At 39.9% G+C, this 19415-nt stretch overlaps 1 protein-coding gene across 1 annotated transcript in view; it reads right to left on the reverse strand.

The window, feature by feature from the left end:
* Positions 1 to 2939: 2939 nt before the first annotated feature.
* LOC134748982 (tyrosine-protein phosphatase non-receptor type 9-like) overlaps positions 2940 to 19415 on the reverse strand; it is a 119631-nt gene continuing 103155 nt past the window's right edge. The window contains exons 8-15 of the mRNA XM_063683855.1: positions 17930 to 18006; positions 12537 to 12723; positions 11403 to 11566; positions 9235 to 9464; positions 8519 to 8688; positions 7940 to 8016; positions 5889 to 6046; positions 2940 to 3122 (exon numbers count right to left, since the gene is read on the reverse strand). Coding sequence (XP_063539925.1) covers positions 3054 to 3122; positions 5889 to 6046; positions 7940 to 8016; positions 8519 to 8688; positions 9235 to 9464; positions 11403 to 11566; positions 12537 to 12723; positions 17930 to 18006 — 1132 coding nt within the window. The 3' untranslated portion in view covers positions 2940 to 3053. The remainder of the gene's footprint in view (positions 3123 to 5888; positions 6047 to 7939; positions 8017 to 8518; positions 8689 to 9234; positions 9465 to 11402; positions 11567 to 12536; positions 12724 to 17929; positions 18007 to 19415) is intronic.

Here is a 19415-nt window from a genome sequence, read left to right on the forward strand (position 1 = left end):
ATTTTCAGTTATGTGTTGGCACATGGTATGTACATTTTTTTTTTTTTTAAGAAGGTAGCAATGCCTTAAGTAGGTAGTAACATTTAAATGCTCGACATGCTACATAAGGTTGATAATGTTGTCATCGCTATGAATTCTGATTACGAATATTTTTATAGCATATAAGTTAATTGGACTGAAACATTTTGGTTGCCACATAGTATGAAAGAAGACGTCTACTGCGATATGTAAGTTACGTGAAAGGACGGCGATTTAAAATATAAGTACGATACCATTACAACGCGCGTAATCGAAAAGCGTGTTAATAAATCTAATTAGTAGTCTTTAGAGTGCACATGTGTTTATTATCGCTGGGTTAAGCAGCTAGCTGCGCAATTTTAAACTATATGGCAAACAATTATATGTGCCATTCTCAATCAAAAGGGTACTTACTGTCGGTTGTCTATAAGGCGCTATTTCCATATAGCTTCAATTGAAAATCAACCTTATTGACAAGCGACAATGTGGTACCTTTTGGTTGAAAATGTCACATATTTCTTTTACAGTAACTTGTTTTTGATTTTACGCGTTATAAAGGAACCGTACGACTTTAAAGATATGTTGTAGCATTCCGTTGGAAAAATAAATATTTTTTACTCCGATTCACCAAATGCAATTTTTATATCCTGTTTGCGAACAAAACCAGTATTCGATTTACATTGAGATGCAGTGCGTCCCTAGTCCGGGTCGTCTATCTATATAATTCTGGAACATCAGATACATGTTACTCAGTCTATCTTTATAATTATTAAGGTACATTACTTGATGATGCTTAGTACAGTGCGTAGCTAGGATGAAGGCATCAGCTGCCCGTTTTCGTGCGTCGTGCATGGAGACAATCCGGATTGTCGAGTCATGAATGATTTACTTCTACCAGCACCTTGGCGTATAAAAATCGTATCAAACGTTTGATAACTCGCTGGTGTTATGTGTTCTACACGTACCTTACACACGCGAGGCGACGCGGCCTCTCGGAGCTGCGCAGCGCGGGGCGCTTTAGCACTGATCAGAGGGCCTAGCCAAGATGCCAATCGTTTGCGATGTGCAAATATTAGTGCGACAGAGAGATATTAGTGTTTCGTTCGGTACGGCGCAAACGATTGGCACCTTGGCTAGGCACCTACGTCATCCCTACATTCAACTTAAGCATGCATGTCAATATTAAGTTCTGTTCTGAACGACCAACATTTTACAGTAGCATACAAAAGGTTATTTGTTAGTCCTTAGTCTCCAATATTCGCTGCGTAGGTACATACTAATACGGATACAAAGGGTGCCATTTTATCGTCTATGCCCTATGCGTTATGTGACACCCGAGACCAAAGTCTGGTACAGTAGTTCGGCTTCTTTGAAGAACTTGCATGCGATTATCGTTACGTTGCTGTATTTGGTCGATCGACTGCTTATTCGGTAGTTTTTTTTTTTTTTTTTCTTCATATTAGGGGACATCTTACACCGATCAACCTAGCCCCAAACTAAGCAAAGCTTGTACTATGGGTGCCAGACGATATCCATACTTATACATATAGATAAATACATACTTATATACCTAGAAAACACCCATGACTCGGAAAAAAATATTTGTGTTCATCACACAAATAAATGCCCTTACCGGGATATGAACCCAGGACCATCTGCTTCACAGGCAGGGTCAACCCACTAGGCCAGACCGGTCGTCAGTCGGCAGTTAGCAATGTAGGTATCGAATATTGCATGCAAGTTCATGAAGCGTCTAAATGGGGCTTTAATATAACCGATATTGACTCATTATTCAGTTCAGTCCACGGCCTTCCTGGGTTTGTGCTCGAACGCTAAATCACGTGACAATTTTATTTAGACCGATTGCCGAAAGCATCCCGCGCTACTACAGGCGAGTTATCCATACCACGACCGCGCCGCTAAATATTTATCCAAACAAATAAACATACACATACATAACTAATACATAAATTACAGACGAAAAACTTCACACAGCCATACATCATTTATAAATAAATAATCATAATAAAAAAAAAAACCTAAATAATTATGGAAATATTTTTGGTTACATAGATTTTTTAAATATGCAAAATAAATACTCGATTCACGAGGTTTCCTTTCCAAATGATCTAGTTCAGTTCTTATTCGTGCTAAAGGAACGTTCTCAATCGTATGTATATTTTTGTAATCACTAGAACTTATGCTAGAAGGCAGCGCTCGAGTTGATCACCGTTGACTAGAGCCGAAGACTGTCTCGTTCTGTTACTATAATATAAGAACAACTTTATTAGAGCTTTCGTCAGGCAAGCAACTCGCGTACATCCTGTATAACTTTATTTGGCCAAACTGGGGCTTACATGCAGTCAACAAACCCTGAATTACCTCGGAACTACGTCCAACTGACTTTATAAATGAAATTGTAAGGCATCTCTTACTACTTGTCAATTTGACATGGTTCCTAGGTTCACAAGGTTCCATTTTACAACAAAAGACGTGGCTACACGTCCATGGCGATATCACAACGGTTTGAAGTCCGGTTTCAGTTCCTTGAGAGCACTTCACTTCCACGTAATTCTAATGAACACAGTTCACTTTTGTGCTAAGATTCCACTACATATCCGGTCGGAGTCTGTTGCAACATTGCAAAAATACGAGGGACGAAGTAGCACCACACTTTTTTAAACTCACGTTTTGCAGTACACAACATACGCGATATCTGAAAACCGAAAAAATCTGTCACGTGCCTCTCAAAATTCACACTAACAGGAAATACAATAGTGTAGGCCACTTCTTGAACTCTGACACGGTATGATCGTCCGAAGCGAAGCCAAGTTTGCAGTCGAGTGGCATTCACACGGCATTTTTATTCGACTCGCCGGCGATTACGGGTTTCAAAATCGCGATTGAACGACCGGGATTGTGCGACTCGGATCCACGACTGAGCGACTCGAAACTGGGATTGCGCGACTCGAGTCTGCGTCGAGTGCGCGCGGCGCTCACAGCACGGCGCAGGGATGGTGCGACTGCGACAGTCTTCATTCCGACTCGTCCTCGTTGTCGTCGAAACCGGACAGGTCAGCTGATTCTAAGTAGCCATTTTGCACCTGAAATATGAAATGAGCATGGTTATTGATTGTTCTTTTAAAATAAATAGAAAACAGATGGTATATTACCTTCTAGCCACCCACGAATCAAAACATGTCAAGCCAAATCGCGACTTAATTAACTACTTGTTTACTTTCGGATTGTCGTTAGACGCGAATAAGCGGCTGGATTGTGAAAAATAATTCTTTACAAAAGGGAGTAAAAATCAGTGTCACCTTAATAAAATAGGTACAATAGGGTATTTGACAACATTAAAAATATATAACGATTTGCTGTCATCCTGAAAGATAATAAACTAATAAAGTATATTTCACTATATTTGAATGTAAATTATGTTTATTTTTTGGAAAATAAACTAAAGAAAATTTAATATTTTTTGAAATTTCATCAGGGACGTGAACGCTCTGTGATTGGTCAACTCTCGGATGACGTCACACGCGGGTAAAAATTCTTGATTGCCTTGAGTGTTTTAACTGTTTTATTTGTATTTAGTTAATTTTAGTTATTGTTCCACAGTTTTCTGATATATTCCTATTTATCCGTATATCTAGTAGCACAATATTCATAAGAATCTCAAAATGGAGCCGAAATATGTGAAAGCTGATAGCGCAACCTACCAGACAGACGCATCAATGGTTACACTTTTCTTCAAAGATAATCCGGATTACTATGCTGCGGAACTTAGAAATGTAAAAACATTTCGATTTCGATGATACGAATACGACGACGATATATATATATAGAATACGATGACGAGAATAATATCTCCATACTGCACTTTAGTTTGAAAGAAAAAGTATGCTACTAACTACCTACTAATGCTGAAAGAGCTATGTTATGAGGTTATGTAGTAATACATTAAATACCTAGATCTTGTTTCGTTAAATAACAAAATCCGCTGCTTTAATTACCATATTTATTTACAGTTAAATATTACTTACATCGAAGTGGTCTTCACACATAAAAACATTTATATGCGCTTAAATGCTCTTTGGGTCTCTTCGCGCTAGTTTTAACGACATTTCTCTTTTTTTGGGATTCGTTGGAATGGAAACAAACAATTTATCTGGATTTTTTTATAGTCGTACTTAAACATTGCGGCACTATACACCATTTATATACCATTTTACAGTGAAATAATCAATTCAATGCACATAAACCATAAGATTTACTAAGCTCATTGACTGAGTTTACTCGCGTGTGACGTCACACGTGTCACGTGATTAGCCCCTTTGCAAAAACAGCGTTTAAGGCGCGTTCAAAATAAATAAACTTTAACATCGTTTTTTTATATTTAATACAGGAAATTTCACGGAAATATCAATGTAGTGTAATTATTAAGTCATAAACAATAAATTAAAACCATTTTCAAAAATTAGTCAAATAGCCTATTGTTTATTTGTATGAACCTATTTTATTGGAACGTTATTTTATCGTTATTTATACCAGCATTTAGTTCTCCGACAAGTCTGTACCTCACCTAATATACCCTTCAAACTTAGGGTACTTTTCAGTAACACGCTTATTTTTGACTGCCATCCAACGAGTAGGTTTGGTAAAGCATGTACAGTTGCAATTTTGGCAGTCCAATACACATGAACGAAAAATAAAAGACCCAGCTTTTGTTATATGTAAGATTCAACCATTTCAATAAGAAAATTAAATAAAGAGATGGCAGAACACGTACTGGTCAGGCATCTGTATGGGGTGCGCACTCACCGCGTACTCCAGCACGGTAAGATGGCAGAAAACGTACTGGTCAGGCATCTGTATGGAGTGCAGGCTGGTCGCGCACTCACCGCGTACTCCAGCACGGCGAGATGGCAGAACACGTACTGGTCGGGCATGTGTATGGAGTGCGCACTCACCGCGTACTCCAGCACGGCGAGATGGCAGAACACGTACTGGTCGGGCATCTGTATGGAGTGCGCACTCACCGCGTACTCCAGCACGGCGAGATGGCAGAACACGTACTGGTCGGGCATCTGTATGGAGTGCGCACTCACCGCGTACTCCAGCACGGCGAGATGGCAGAACACGTACTGGTCGGGCATCTGTATGGAGTGCGCACTCACCGCGTACTCCAGCACGGCGAGATGGCAGAACACGTACTGGTCGGGCATCTGTATGGAGTGCGCACTCACCGCGTACTCCAGCACGGCGAGATGGCAGAACACGTACTGGTCGGGCATCTGTATGGAGTGCGCACTCACCGCGTACTCCAGCACGGCGAGATGGCAGAACACGTACTGGTCGGGCATCTGTATGGAGTGCGCACTCACCGCGTACTCCAGCACGGCGAGATGGCAGAACACGTACTGGTCGGGCATCTGTATGGAGTGCGCACTCACCGCGTACTCCAGCACGGCGAGATGGCAGAACACGTACTGGTCGGGCATCTGTATGGAGTGCGCACTCACCGCGTACTCCAGCACGGCGAGATGGCAGAACACGTACTGGTCGGGCATCTGTATGGAGTGCGCACTCACCACGTACTCCAGCACGGCGAGATGGCAGAACACGTACTGGTCGGGCATCTGTATGGAGTGCGCACTCACCGCGTACTCCAGCACGGCGAGATGGCAGAACACGTACTGGTCGGGCATCTGTATGGAGTGCGCACTCACCGCGTACTCCAGCACGGCGAGATGGCAGAACACGTACTGGTCGGGCATCTGTATGGAGTGCGCACTCACCGCGTACTCCAGCACGGCGAGATGGCAGAACACGTACTGGTCGGGCATCTGTATGGAGTGCGCACTCACCGCGTAGTCCAGCACGGCGAGATGGCAGAACACGTACTGGTCGGGCATCTGTATGGAGTGCGCCCGCTGCGCGCGCACGCGCTCCACGGTGCCGCGCACGTCCACGGAGCGCTCCGTCGCCAGCCGCAATGCGCAAATATCCAGTGTTAGGAACGTGCCTGTAACACAACACAATGGTTCATGTTCTAATCAAATGCGAAACCAATCATTGGCATGATGACACATTTTGAAATCCCTTTTAATATTGTCGGTACATGAAATAAAACTATGAAAACGGATTATATCGCGTATATTGAATTTATAATACATCCCGACGTTTCGAACCCTTTACAGCGTTCGTGGTCAACGGGTGGCTGACGTTGGCTGGGTGGTCGCTGTAAAGGGTTTGAAACGTCGGGATGTATTATAAATTCAATATACGCGATATAATCCGTTTTCATAGTTTTATTTCATGAGTAACTATCGCGGTAACCGAAGACAATATTATTGTCGGTACACTTGTATTGGTTTCGAAAAACGCAATATTTCAGCTAGGTCATAAGTTTTAACATAAATAATTGCATTTTTTTATAGCAACTTTAAACCTCACGCAAAAAAGCCTTGCGTCCGTTTGTAATGTCACGCTTTGGTAAACATTGCAGTGATGTAGGAAAGCAATATGAAAGGCAACCGACCGGTTCCTTGAAATTGATCAATTTGAATTAATCGATTTATCGTGATTGATATATCGATATGTTCATTAATTGTAAAATAAAATATGTGCATAAATTGACAAAAATCTTTAAAAACATTTGTGAAAAAAGTCACAATAAAACAAATATTGTTTACATGAGTACTTTTTTACACTTCCAGTTCCGAACTTTCCCTTGAACCTGAACGATATTCAGCACTATATATTACGTTTAGCGTGATAAATACATTGCAAAAATTCATCACAATAACTCATTTTATACAAAAACTCACACGGTTGCAATTTAAGATGAATTATTTAGATAGGCCTACGTGTAAATTTTGAGTGCAAATATCGGGCGCCGGTTTTACTTTTTAATTTTTTCTGTTTACGACAGCCAACATGGCAATGATAGTTCTATTCAACCAAATAATTAAAAGTTTTTTAGTAAAATATCGTATTATTTAGCATTTTATTTATATAATAACAAATAAATATTTACTTTATATCGTGTAATAATATTTTTTATACGCAATAAATGGTTAATGGTGAAATAAAAAAAATACCTTTTTGAACATCCAAACTTTGGTGTGGACGTATGATTACGGTCAATGAGGTTTTGGCTATACTGCTCAATAGTTATTTGTGCAACAAGAGAGGAAAGTTGGTTTTTCTTGCCAGTGTTGATTTTGAGTCCCGAGAAAGCGAAAGATTTTATAATTGAATCACGAGCGAAGCGAGTGATTCTAAGTCAGAACCTTGAGCTTAGCGAGGGACTCAAAAACACGAAATGTAAAATAACTTTGCTCTCGTGTGACACAAGTGAGAACATATTAAGGGTTAAAATGTATTTCGAATTTGTAATAGACCCCGAAGTATTAAGTGGCAGTTCATGGCCTTCACTAAATTAAAAAGCTACTTTGTTTCACTCCCTGGAGTGAGTGACGAAAGTAGGCTTGTTCGAGCTGCTGAGGTGAAAAGTCACGGTTTGGCTCGCTTCTGATTGGTGTTTCAGTCAAAATGGCCGATTAGAGAATTTAGCACTTTTATTTTATTGAAAATATTAATAATCCTAATGTTTATACTGAAATTGGGACATTTTTAGAATCATATTGAAATATAATTATGTTTCTTTGAAACCATTATTTCCATGATTCTTTGTTAGGTATTGTCATCATGCCAATTGCCTAAAACCACACTGGCCCCCAGTGTTAATGAGACCTGCGGGCGTGGGAAGAAACACAAACATAAACATTGTAAACACTGAAGAAAGATGACATTATATAAGATTATTGTTGAATAATAAATATGCGAAGCATACGAACAGACATTATTTCACATCGCTTTCGGTACACTTCAAAAACACGTTAAAAGTACACACCTGTGCGTCCGATTCCGGCAGAACAATGCACCACTATGGGTGGCCCTCTACTGTGTCCCGCCCACGCGTCTCCAAGTCTGAAACATACATTTAACGTTATCAATACTTTACTTACGCTAAAATTAATAAATTATCAAAACCTTCATTTTCAAAGTACTTGTTTAGAAGCTTTTTATTTTACCACCTTAAGAAATGTATGTTACTGAATGTAATCCATCATTAACGCATAACGTATACATCTTAGTTTTGAGTAACTTATCTTATAGTACTACGTATACAATTACTGTCGTTGACTAGAAGTGAGTAATATTCGACAGCGGAAGGTCATAAATGAAATAATACTGTCGTCTCCTAATGCACTGAACGTTCATTTTAACACTGTTTTGTCCAGCCACCGCGTGTACTACCACCCCTGCCGGGCTAGCACATAATTGGCGCGAGAGTATCTCGCCGCGACATAGACTACCCGTCCCCCTTTAATTCATACAGTTAGTATAAGATAGGTAGTCTGTCTCGCGGCGAGATACTGTCGCGTCAATCATGTGCTCGGCCTACTGGTATAAGACAGAGTGTACTCACTCAGCAAGCGCTCGAGCTTGAGCACGACGAACTAGCTGCAAGAAGCGTAGTACAGGAGCCGCTCGGCCCCCGCCCGTGCCCCCTCCCCCGCCCCCGCCGGCCCCGCCCGGCACGCCGTAGTCCGGCCACCGCGTGTACTGCCCGTGCCACACCCGCCGCGACTGCTCCGTCTGCGCCACAACAACCACCGTTAGCTTGACCTATTCTCCGTAATGATCAATCCATCAAAGATAGAAGTGAACGGAAAACATTCTAAATCAAAGGGAGAAGCCGAGCTCCAAGAGGAGATTGTTTCGCTCTCTTCTTAGTGTTCGGGTACGTTTAAACGTGTATAAATTATGTCCATTACGACCAGCCTTCGATACCCTCAAATGCCTGCCACCATCTGGGGACAGGACAAAATAACACTTTGTCCGATCCCACTGAAGCTACCATTGTAGCTAAGCATTTTCTAGGTGCACCCTTATCTGACAACAAATAAATTATTTTCACAATATCGTAATTCTAATTCTAATAACTCTGAGTCTGATCAATGACTGTAAGATAAAGATAAGATAAGATAGTATAGTCACACTTCTCCTAGAAATCCTCAGCAGGGACTGCGAAGCCTCCATACACTGACCGGGTGTCAACAGTGACAGGGAAATGCTGCCTGCAATTGACATGGCTTCATTTGACGGCAATAACACGACAAGCACACAATACAGACAACTCACCCTCAGATCAGTGAGCACTAGATGCGTCACAGTATAATCATCCTCCTGCTCGATGGCCTCCGCAGTAACTGCGAAGCCTCCGTGTACTGCCCGTGTGTCCACGGCGACAGGGAAGTACTGCCCGCACTTGACGCGGCCGCGCTCCACGGCACGCGTCGTCATCACGATCACGAGCGTGCCTTGCTCCCACACCATGCGCCAGAAGTCGCCGAACGTTTTAGGGAGGGGTCCTGAAAACAAGACAATATATACGTCAAAACACAATTTTTGGCATGTTTTGGCCCGTACAATGTGGTGATAAATAATTACTCGAAGTGGGGAACTACAACAATTTCAACATCAATATGCAAATCGATAGGAAAAGATTTTTTTTATAAGCCCTCAGACACTGACTCTTAATATTCAGTCTATTCAATGACCATAACAAATCTCACCAAATGAATTACATTTAATAATAAGGTATAGTAAGTAGGATAACTATTAAGAACTTTTTGGATATAAAGGAGAATTTATTTCCACTCATTACATACTCGTTCAATTTGAGCTATCTTTCGCAAATTGAACTTATTTACACAAATTAAATAAAGTGGAACACGCAAGTTCACCTGTATAACGAAAACGAGTGTGTGTTTAGGCAACTTATAACATAATGGGTATGTTTACCGCGAGCCATTTGCGTACGTTACTCTCGTTAGTCGGCGCCGTTACAGTTATTGGAAAACTATTAACGGCAGACATTATACGCACTGGCGGCATTTATTTCGTCTTTATGATTAAGTACAAATGCGAATTGTAGGTACTTTAAGCTGTACTAGTTTAATTTTAGTAAAGTTTTAGGTATGTGCCAACTCTTCATTAGATAACATCAAAATAGCAGCTGCTTTCATTTAATAAACGTTCAAAGCCGAATAATGCTAAAATGACTTTTTTTTAATTAAAGGAATGACAAATGGGTCTTACACAGTATTACAAGTGATTTTTACTCTCACGCATCTCATAATATCAAAGGAGACCGTTAAGATGCTTATCAACTGTTGAGACCGAAAATGACGGAATGGAAAATTCATATAGAAACATTGATTCATTACCGTTGAAATTTCCTGCACCGTTGACGTAGCTCACCGGTGCCGGTGGAAGTATATTCACCTATTCTAAGACTCGGATATTAGTGGAAATTTAATTTCCCGTACATTTGAAGCGCGAAATTTGCGATAAACCGGCCATCAATCACCGTTGACCGAACGCAGCCGATGGCAGCGCGCCAACGGCACAATCACCTGCCAAAACGCTACTTTTCCAGGGTTCCAAGAACATTGCGTTGAAGGAATGATAAAGTAACTGCTGATTTGTCTTGTAAAGTGAAACTTAGCAAATACGGTTATTATGCTACATTTAGATTGCGATGATTGCCAAAAATCTACATCGTCTTAAACAAATATATATTTTAAAATTTAACATTGTCTTAAACAAATATATATTTTAAAATTTAACATTGTCTTAAACAAATATATATTTTATATACAAAAAATAAAAAATAAAAATAAAATACGTAAGACAGAAAGATGCTCCGGATCCTTATAAATTCCTTTTGATGATTATTTCTTCAACAACAGTTACAATAGGGAGTATTAATACTGCAATGTTCTGCCACCAGAGTGCAGCTCTAGCGCACATCCTAAACCATGGAGTAACTTGTACATACTACGCCTTAAACAGTATTTTGACAAGTTTTCACAGATAATTTGTTGCGAATAAATATGAAATTGATGTACCAAGGCGGTTTGTTTACAGGGACCTACCGCAAAACACAAAAAATTAAATTTCGGTATCTGCGTCGTTCGAATATGCAAGAGTTATAGAGAGGCAGATAACGAAATTTCGATTTTTGTATTTCGCTTTGAATGTGCTAGTGGCTCCCCCTAAGCAGAGTTTTGCGTAATATTAGTAGTAGTAGATCACTTTATTGTACAAAAAAAATGGTTAACATGAAATTCCCTATTAGGTCGACCTAACCTGGCATGCTAACTGGGACGGTCCGCGTTAGAGAGCCTGCCTATGTGTAGCCTACATCGGAAACTTAAACTTTACACTGATACTTCGCCAATAAGCAAAGGGCTCCTGTACAACGGCTCCTACTCTTATACGTCAAACGGTTTGATTAAACTTACCTTGCGTACATATGAAGGCATTCTTCTGCTTGTACCCGTCGACGTAGTTGGCATTGATATAATCTGTGGTGGGGTCGTCGGGGTCCGTCTGGGAGAGCAGCACGCGCGAGTGGTCGAAGCACAGCACGTCCGTGTAGCGGTTCTTGGCTAGGTTACTCGGCAATCTGAAATGAGGTTAACAGTATTAAATGTTGGCTTCTGGGGCGGGTTTTTTTTATATAAAGTGCACTAGTTAACAATCCTGAGAGCCGGCTAACTACTGACACTAAGTACGATCTGCAAACTGCAATTATCAGAACTGCAAATCTATAAATAAAAACATAAAACTGTTCTCTTCTGGAAAGGTCTTCCGAGCTTGCAAAAGTTGTCATTTTCTCATTCAGTACAATTTACGACGAAATAACACTAAAAATTACGAAACCTTCAGCACTGGCGCGATAATTGTTGAGCATATTTTTTAATACAATGGGCGCCGGTAAACTAATCACTTTCCATTGTATGTTTACAATATCTTTGCGGACAAGGTCAAATTTAAGTACCTATACTTATTGACTAGGCAAGGGCCTATTCTGATTTAGGTGGAAATACTCTATTACATAAATATTTACACCGCACCGTTGTTTATATTAATTCGCCCTTGCTGTTTCTATGAATCCGGCAATTTAGCGAAATTGATAATACCTTCTGTGTTGTTTATTAGTAATGAATAAACATAGTACGCGGCAAGGCTCGATTAATAGCATTAGTTCCATTATCGCCCGATCACTAAAGCATATTGCAGTAATAATTGAATTGGCGTGAGCACAGAATACATAATAGTATAGAAGGATCACAATATAGAAATCATTTTCACTCTGTAGCTTTACACGGGTACTTTCGTGCAGGCTAAGAGGACTGTTAGGTTAGGTAATAAAAAAACATTTTCGTCCCATTGGTGGCAAAAACAACAGGCTGTTACGGAGTGACGTCAAAATTATTTGTGCACGATATTGTCGTTAGTTTATGCAAAGAACTACAATATTTTTTGTAAATCTGGTAGATTAGGTTGATTGTAGTGCAAGAAGCAATATTCGTATTGAATTAACAGATCAGAAATGTAGCAAAGCTAAAAAGTAAAAAGGGTGGTAAACTGACTTGGCGTGGTGGAAGGTGCCAGGCGGAGCCCTCGCGCGGATCTCCTCGTACTCGGCGTGCAGGCCCCGCCGGCCGAGCGCGCGCACCCGCGCCAGCAGCGCCGCCGGCGACTCGCCCGCGCCGCCGCCGCCGCACTCCTCGTCGGAGAGCCCCGGAGACGCCTCACCCGACGACCAAGCGCCCCGCGCTATCGACAAACAAACCAATATTTTATAGAGCTGTATTTGTCTGCTATTACTCTAAGCCCGCTAGCCCGTAAGCACCTGAGTTGATTCGGTTAGGAGGTCGAACCATACTGTTCTATCTTAGGGATGGTCAGGCGGCGCCACAAGCCCTTAGGAAATTTTCAAATACTTGGAAATTTAGACCCATGCCACCGTGACCGGATGGCCGAGCGGTCTAGACATCTGTCGCGTAAACAGAGGACGCTGGTTCGATTCCAGCTCTGGACACTGGGGGACCTTGGTCATTTTTCCCTTTGTATACGAAATTTATTTGGGTTTATTGTCTGCTATTCTCTATCTGTAAGGGTTAGTTTCGCCTTTGTGTTGCTTGTTCTAGACGACGTTATGGATATCTGTGTTATAAGAAGTTAGTTGATTTGTGTTCTTCGAACAAAGCCGTATTTAATGTAGAGCCGTCGTATGTATCTATGTATGTATCGTCGCGTCGTGTGTGTGCTCTTGATTGTAAAGACAAAATACAAACATGTCAAACGTCTAGATAGAGCATGTAACATCTCCATATAATACCTATGATAACTCGATCGTTCATATCAGTCGTTACACAAAAGAAATCATAACGGATTAGCTAAATCAACTAAACCATATTGAAAAACTTTTAAAATGATGCGAAAAATATCAGAAACAAGTGAGGTAGTAGTTACTAACAATAATTACTCACTTCCGTGAGTAAGCTTCCGCGGAAAATAGAGCAGTTAGAGGTTCCACTGAAAAAAAAACACCTACACCTATACACACCTACTTAGAAATCCATAGCATTATTAAAGCTTTAAGGGCTAATTATATCCCTCGCCTGAAGTAAAACTAAACACAAAATAAACAAGACAATTTCAACAAATGAACCTATTTATGCTTTATAGACTTTTCCAGTGTTTTTAATAAAGGTAAAGTATATTTATAAATGTTTGAGAAACAAGTAGTCTTCAAGTTCGTGTTTAACTAAGCTAGGTATTTATTTTATAGGTAGATTTTACATACAAGAATATATTCTAAAATTGAGGCGGCATAATTTCTATTATAAATCCTGAACCTCAAAAACATTTTCTACAAAATAACATAAGTAGGTATATCTAAAGACACACTAGTGCAAGTTAAAAAACCAGCTAAGTGCGAGTCGGACTCGCGCACGAAGGGTTCCCTACAATTACGCAAAAAACGGCAAATATATCACGTTTGTTGTATGGGAGCCCCTTAAATATTAATTTTATTCTGCTCTTAGTATTAGTATAGCGGCAATAGTATTTCTGTTGCCGCTATAGCAACAAATCATCTGTGAAAATTTCAACTGTCTAGCTATCACGGTTCATGAGATACAGCCTGGCGACAGACGGACAGACAGACAGACGGACGGACAGCGGAGTCTTAGTAATAGGGTCCCGTTTTTACCCTTTGGGTACGGAACCCTAAAAAGAGCTTGCAAAAACAAACGAACAGAAATAGAAACACATGCCTCGTTCATATTACGAGTATGTTTGTTATCCTGATCACTACTAGCCGCGTTCGACCCAGGCTGACCCAGCCTATTCATTATTCAAACTAAAACCCTGGGTAACTGCTAACTCAGCCGTACATCAGGTAATAATGTGCACTATTACCTGCCGCATAAGATACATTTTATTTAACCTAATCCTTTTGCCCAGCTCCAGAACTCATATCGAGGATTACTAACGGCCCGATTCGAATTTTAACGTCGCGTTTTAAGCGAACAACTCGCGAACGCGAAGCGGCGCGGCGCGGCGGGCCCACGGCATTCGCGTTCGCAACGAGATCGCCTACGTAGGACACTTCTATAGGTTAGTTGATTAATATATATGTGTAGTGGGGGAGGTCGCCGGTTCGATGTTGTCACAGGTTTCGGCTAAATTCTGGTCTAATTCCTGTTCGAGAGCTTTCTGTTTCCTAGCTCCAAGTGTAGGCAGAGCAGGCAAGTTCATAGTTCTCGCTGTGGTGTCTAGTGAGATGATGTGTGTTTTTCCCGGTTTGGAGTTGAGAAGGTTCTTTAGGGCCGCACCAGAGCCCATGGCTATCATCTTATGTTTGGAATGGATGAGGCTGCGGAGCATGGGCACGGCTCCGTGGTCCCAGAGGAACTGCTGGTCCTGCGGGCAGCGCGCAGAGAGGTTCCACAACGTTCCACAGGAGTTGCTCACGACGGTGAGACTGGGGGACTTCAAATGCTGCAGTAAGACACTCAAGCAATTTCTCTCGCGGAGAATTTGCCTGTAATCTTCGCGAACGGCGATGTGGCTGGAGACGTTCCACGATATTAGGTTAGCTGAATATTGATTCACCCCGCGCCGCTTCGTTTCGCTTCGCGATCGCGTGTGGTTCGCCTACGTGTAGTACGCTGCGTAAGATACGTCAAATATTAGGTCTAGAAACGATATGGATTAGATGTGGCAGTGTCAAAAGTGAAGTTTCTGTTTGAAGAAACGTCACTTTTGACACTGTCATAACATATCTAATCGATATCGTTTCTAGACCTAATATTTGACGTATCTTAAAGTTCGAATCGGGCCGTAAGCTTTAAACGGACTTTCTACACATATATATGTCGTTATATGATAACAATAGTGTCCTGCGGTATTGAGTCGTAATTGAATATCGATTTCTATACAACAAATTCGATATAGTTCACCATAGTAATATCGGGTCGAGGGAAGGTCATAGTGTAATAACAAGGTAAACTAAATTTAAGTTGCCATTGTGCTGAGTGTAATGATGTTGCTATTTCTGGAAGGATAACAAGCAACTAACCTTTTGAGACCTAATCGATTAGTTAGAATTAGAAACCTTTGAGCTCCCGGCGCCGAACACATTAAGTATTTCCTCTATTTAGGAAATAATATACTTAATATTCCTGTAACGTTTACACTCCAGCCTTTTTTCTTCAAGTGGATGTTAATAAATATTATAAAATATTCATATTATTTTAAATCAAGACAGAAATTATACGTACCTATAAATGTAGAACAAACAATTGTAGAGGTTGATCGATATTTCGGAGGCCCATTTCTCGAACGGTATTCGTCTAATATTATAAGTGTGTTGCCATGGTAACCCATACGACTTGGCAGTTCGTGGACTAATAATATTAGTCTAATACCGTTCAAGAAATGGGCCACAGTACTCACTGGATGTTTTCTGCGCTCAAAAGCGTAAAGGTGACATGTGTGACAACAAAACAATATAATTTACAGTACATATGGTGCTACTTTTTCGCACTAGTGCGGGAATGAGCACTTTTCGTGCATATGTCGAAAGTTTAAAGGGCCATATGTACTGTAAAACGTTGTACGATACACGTGCGAAAAGGTAATTCGCAACTCGTGTCGATTTAAAACACTCCCTGCGGTCGTGTTTTAATTTATCGCCACTCGTTTAGAATTTCCTCTTTTCCGCACTTGTATCGTAAATAACTATTTCATCTAAAAAGTAAAGCCGTTTATTCTATTACTGCAAACGGATATGAAATGAAAGCGAGCTCTTTAATAAAATTATTGAGAATTTTGAATCAAGACAGTGAAAGTTCAAAGACGAAACGAAATGGACCGAAAATACCTTTGTTTCAGGAGACAATGGATGTTAATTAATTGACAAAGTAAAGTGTACTTGTGACTGAAACACGCTTCGGCGCCTTGTTTAAAATAATGGCGACTTACACGCGCCGCTGATCAGCGCCGGGAAACAGTCGTAGGAACGATGCCGGCAAGTCTGAACAGGCAGTAGCCCATTTAAAAAAACACCGGAGGGCCTACCGCGAAATTCGAAAATCTAAATTTCTTTATTTGCCTCTCTATCGCGCAAGCTATCGTGGTACGCCTTTGGATCTTGTACGGACGAGGTGCGTAGACGATTTAGAATGGCCAAAAACCGCCAAGGGATATGGATATGAAATTATCTAAACGTTATCATTTATCACTAATAACATTACCAGTAACAATGTAAAAAATATCATCTAACAATCAAAAGTTGTTAAAGTCTGTCTTTTTATAACAAACAAAAAAGCCGACGGTATTTGCATTATTAGAATAGAATCAAATAGTTATTCAACAAAATATAATGATTGAAAAAACTATACAGCTAGTTTAAGGCTATCAATGATTAGGGCACAGGACTAATTTGCAAGACAATAAGGAAGATCTTGTGTGGTAAAACCTAAAGGTTTATCAGCCACACGCCGATTAAAATCTAGTTTTATTATTTTATTAAGAAACAATGTGTTTAAATCCTACGAGAACGATAACAGTGATGATCAAACGACTTACTTATGAGAAAACATATAAATACACATTGTTTTTGTGTCATCGTTTTTGCGTTTGCGAAACAGTCGTAACCTTCCTGCAATGGTATATAGTATATACTTGAAATTCACAATAATCATAAAAAGATTTATTGTTTTAATAACCGAAACTTATTTAAGGGATTTTATGGTGTAGGTACGTTATTAAAATTGAAGGTTACCTTTAGACGCGATCTTGCGAAAACATTGACCCATTGCATTCTGTTATGAAAATTATATGCACAAATACTGGATTATCTACGTAATTAACATAGCCAATTCAATTTTTGTGATAACGTACCAGCAGATTTCGGTTCTGTACATTTTTTCATTTGGAAACAAATTAGCATGCAAAAATAACTAAAAGGATTTAAAGGATGTTTATTTACTAATGTCAATAATGTCATCATCAGTTAGGGTTGCCACCCATACTATAATATATAGTATCGTACTATATTTTAATCACTTGTACTATATATTATACAAAAACAATATAGTACGAAAAATACTATATTTTCATCACTCAAGAATGGGGTATACAAATGTCACCGATATCGCCGATATCGCATCGTATGCGACTTGGATTTTTAATTCGCCTCAAATCGGCGTCCTATTTTATTTTTTTTCAAATTTCCAAAGTAAATACTATATTTTTTCAATATTTTGATAAAAATACTATATGTGTATAGAAAAAAGGTCACAACCCTATCATCAGTCACACGTCAATGTCAAGTTCTTAAATCGTTTTAAATTATTATATTCACGTTAATGTGTTTGCGTTAAACTTTAATTATTTTTCTATAATAAAATAAAATAAAATAAAATAATTATAGATTTATATACTTGTAAGTATAAAAATGAATACTCACTGCTTATATCTAAATCGTCCTCATCACCGGAGTTTATATGCCTGCTCTTCATGTCGCCATTGTAGCCGTGTGTGTGCCTGCAACAGAAACATTTTTTTTTTCTTCATTTTAGTACCAAACTAAACAAATTCCGGACAAACAAATCGTGTGTATAAAACGTATAAAAGCTTTGCGACTATAGTAGCGTGATATTTGTTTCGTAGTGCAAACATTCGATTCCGTGATACGTTCAATTTATCGAAACATATTTTGCATCACCGCGGCAGCGTTCCAAATTCAGATTAAAATACCTGTCACGTGCGTTTGAGCAAGACTTTTTTTACATAAGTGACGTTAAATGATATAAAACTAATCACAACCAGACCTTAACTAACCATTTTTTTCCTGTAACGTTATCAAGTAACATTATAATATAAGTAACGAAGTAGTAACGTTATTGATACATTATTAAATGTTATTTAGCCGGTATTTCATACCGTTACTGCGTAATATTATTTTTATAACGTTACTCCCAATACATTTTTCGGAAAAAAATATGACGTCGAACGCGACAACCGAGACGAGATGCTCCTTAGGTTGGTCTCACCTGTACAATATCTTGGTCCAATGTGCACTGCGTCTCTGTCTCTCACTAAGCAAAATGTATGGTGAACCTTGACCACTGGTCAGTGTAATAAAACCTTATGCTGTGGCTGTTACATTTACATGATTCATAACGTTAAATATTCTATTGATAAAAAATAATAACGTTATGAAAAAATAGCTATACATTTTGAGCGGAATTTGAAACACAAACGAAATATAACGTTATGATATCGTTAAGATTTAAACTAAGTGGTAATTTTTTGGGTGACTTAAAGAGAACCGCATAACGCAGCGTACTACGTAGGCGAACAACTAATAAAAATAATAAATCCGCAGGAAACCAGCATGCCTAAACAAGGTGCTCGGGAGGAACCAGGAAGATTTTAGCCATGTATTCCTGCGCGGGTAGTACAGCTACGAGTCAAGTTGCAAGTCGTCCGAAACCATATCCGTCACTGTCACAAGTAGGTACTGTTTATAAAATAAGTGAGTTACAATGAACTGTTTAGAAAATAAGAAAATAGTGGGTATTTATCTGGCGCACTACGCCAATATCACTACTTAAAAACTTCATACACTAGCCTTAAAGTCACAGCCTTAGTATAATATATCAATGGCATTTTTGCCCTCAATTGCTGAGCCGCAAACAATGAGCCGCCGGGCAGCTAGGTCAGGTACCAGGCCGGTGAATAATCAAAGCGGGCATCCCCGGAGATGCACTCGATTCACTTCCCTAGTCATCCCTAGCGCTAATGTATTGCTCGGCCCAGGCCACTGGGATTATATACGTTATGCCTATGAAAGGGGTATCCACACGGGTACGGGTACATTTCATATCATCACCAAGGGGCACTATTTCATAGATATATAAAGATATAGAAGATTTCACATGGGTATATAA

This window comes from Cydia strobilella, chromosome 17 (assembly GCF_947568885.1).
Source record: "Cydia strobilella chromosome 17, ilCydStro3.1, whole genome shotgun sequence".
Taxonomy (NCBI): Eukaryota; Metazoa; Arthropoda; class Insecta; order Lepidoptera; family Tortricidae; genus Cydia; species Cydia strobilella.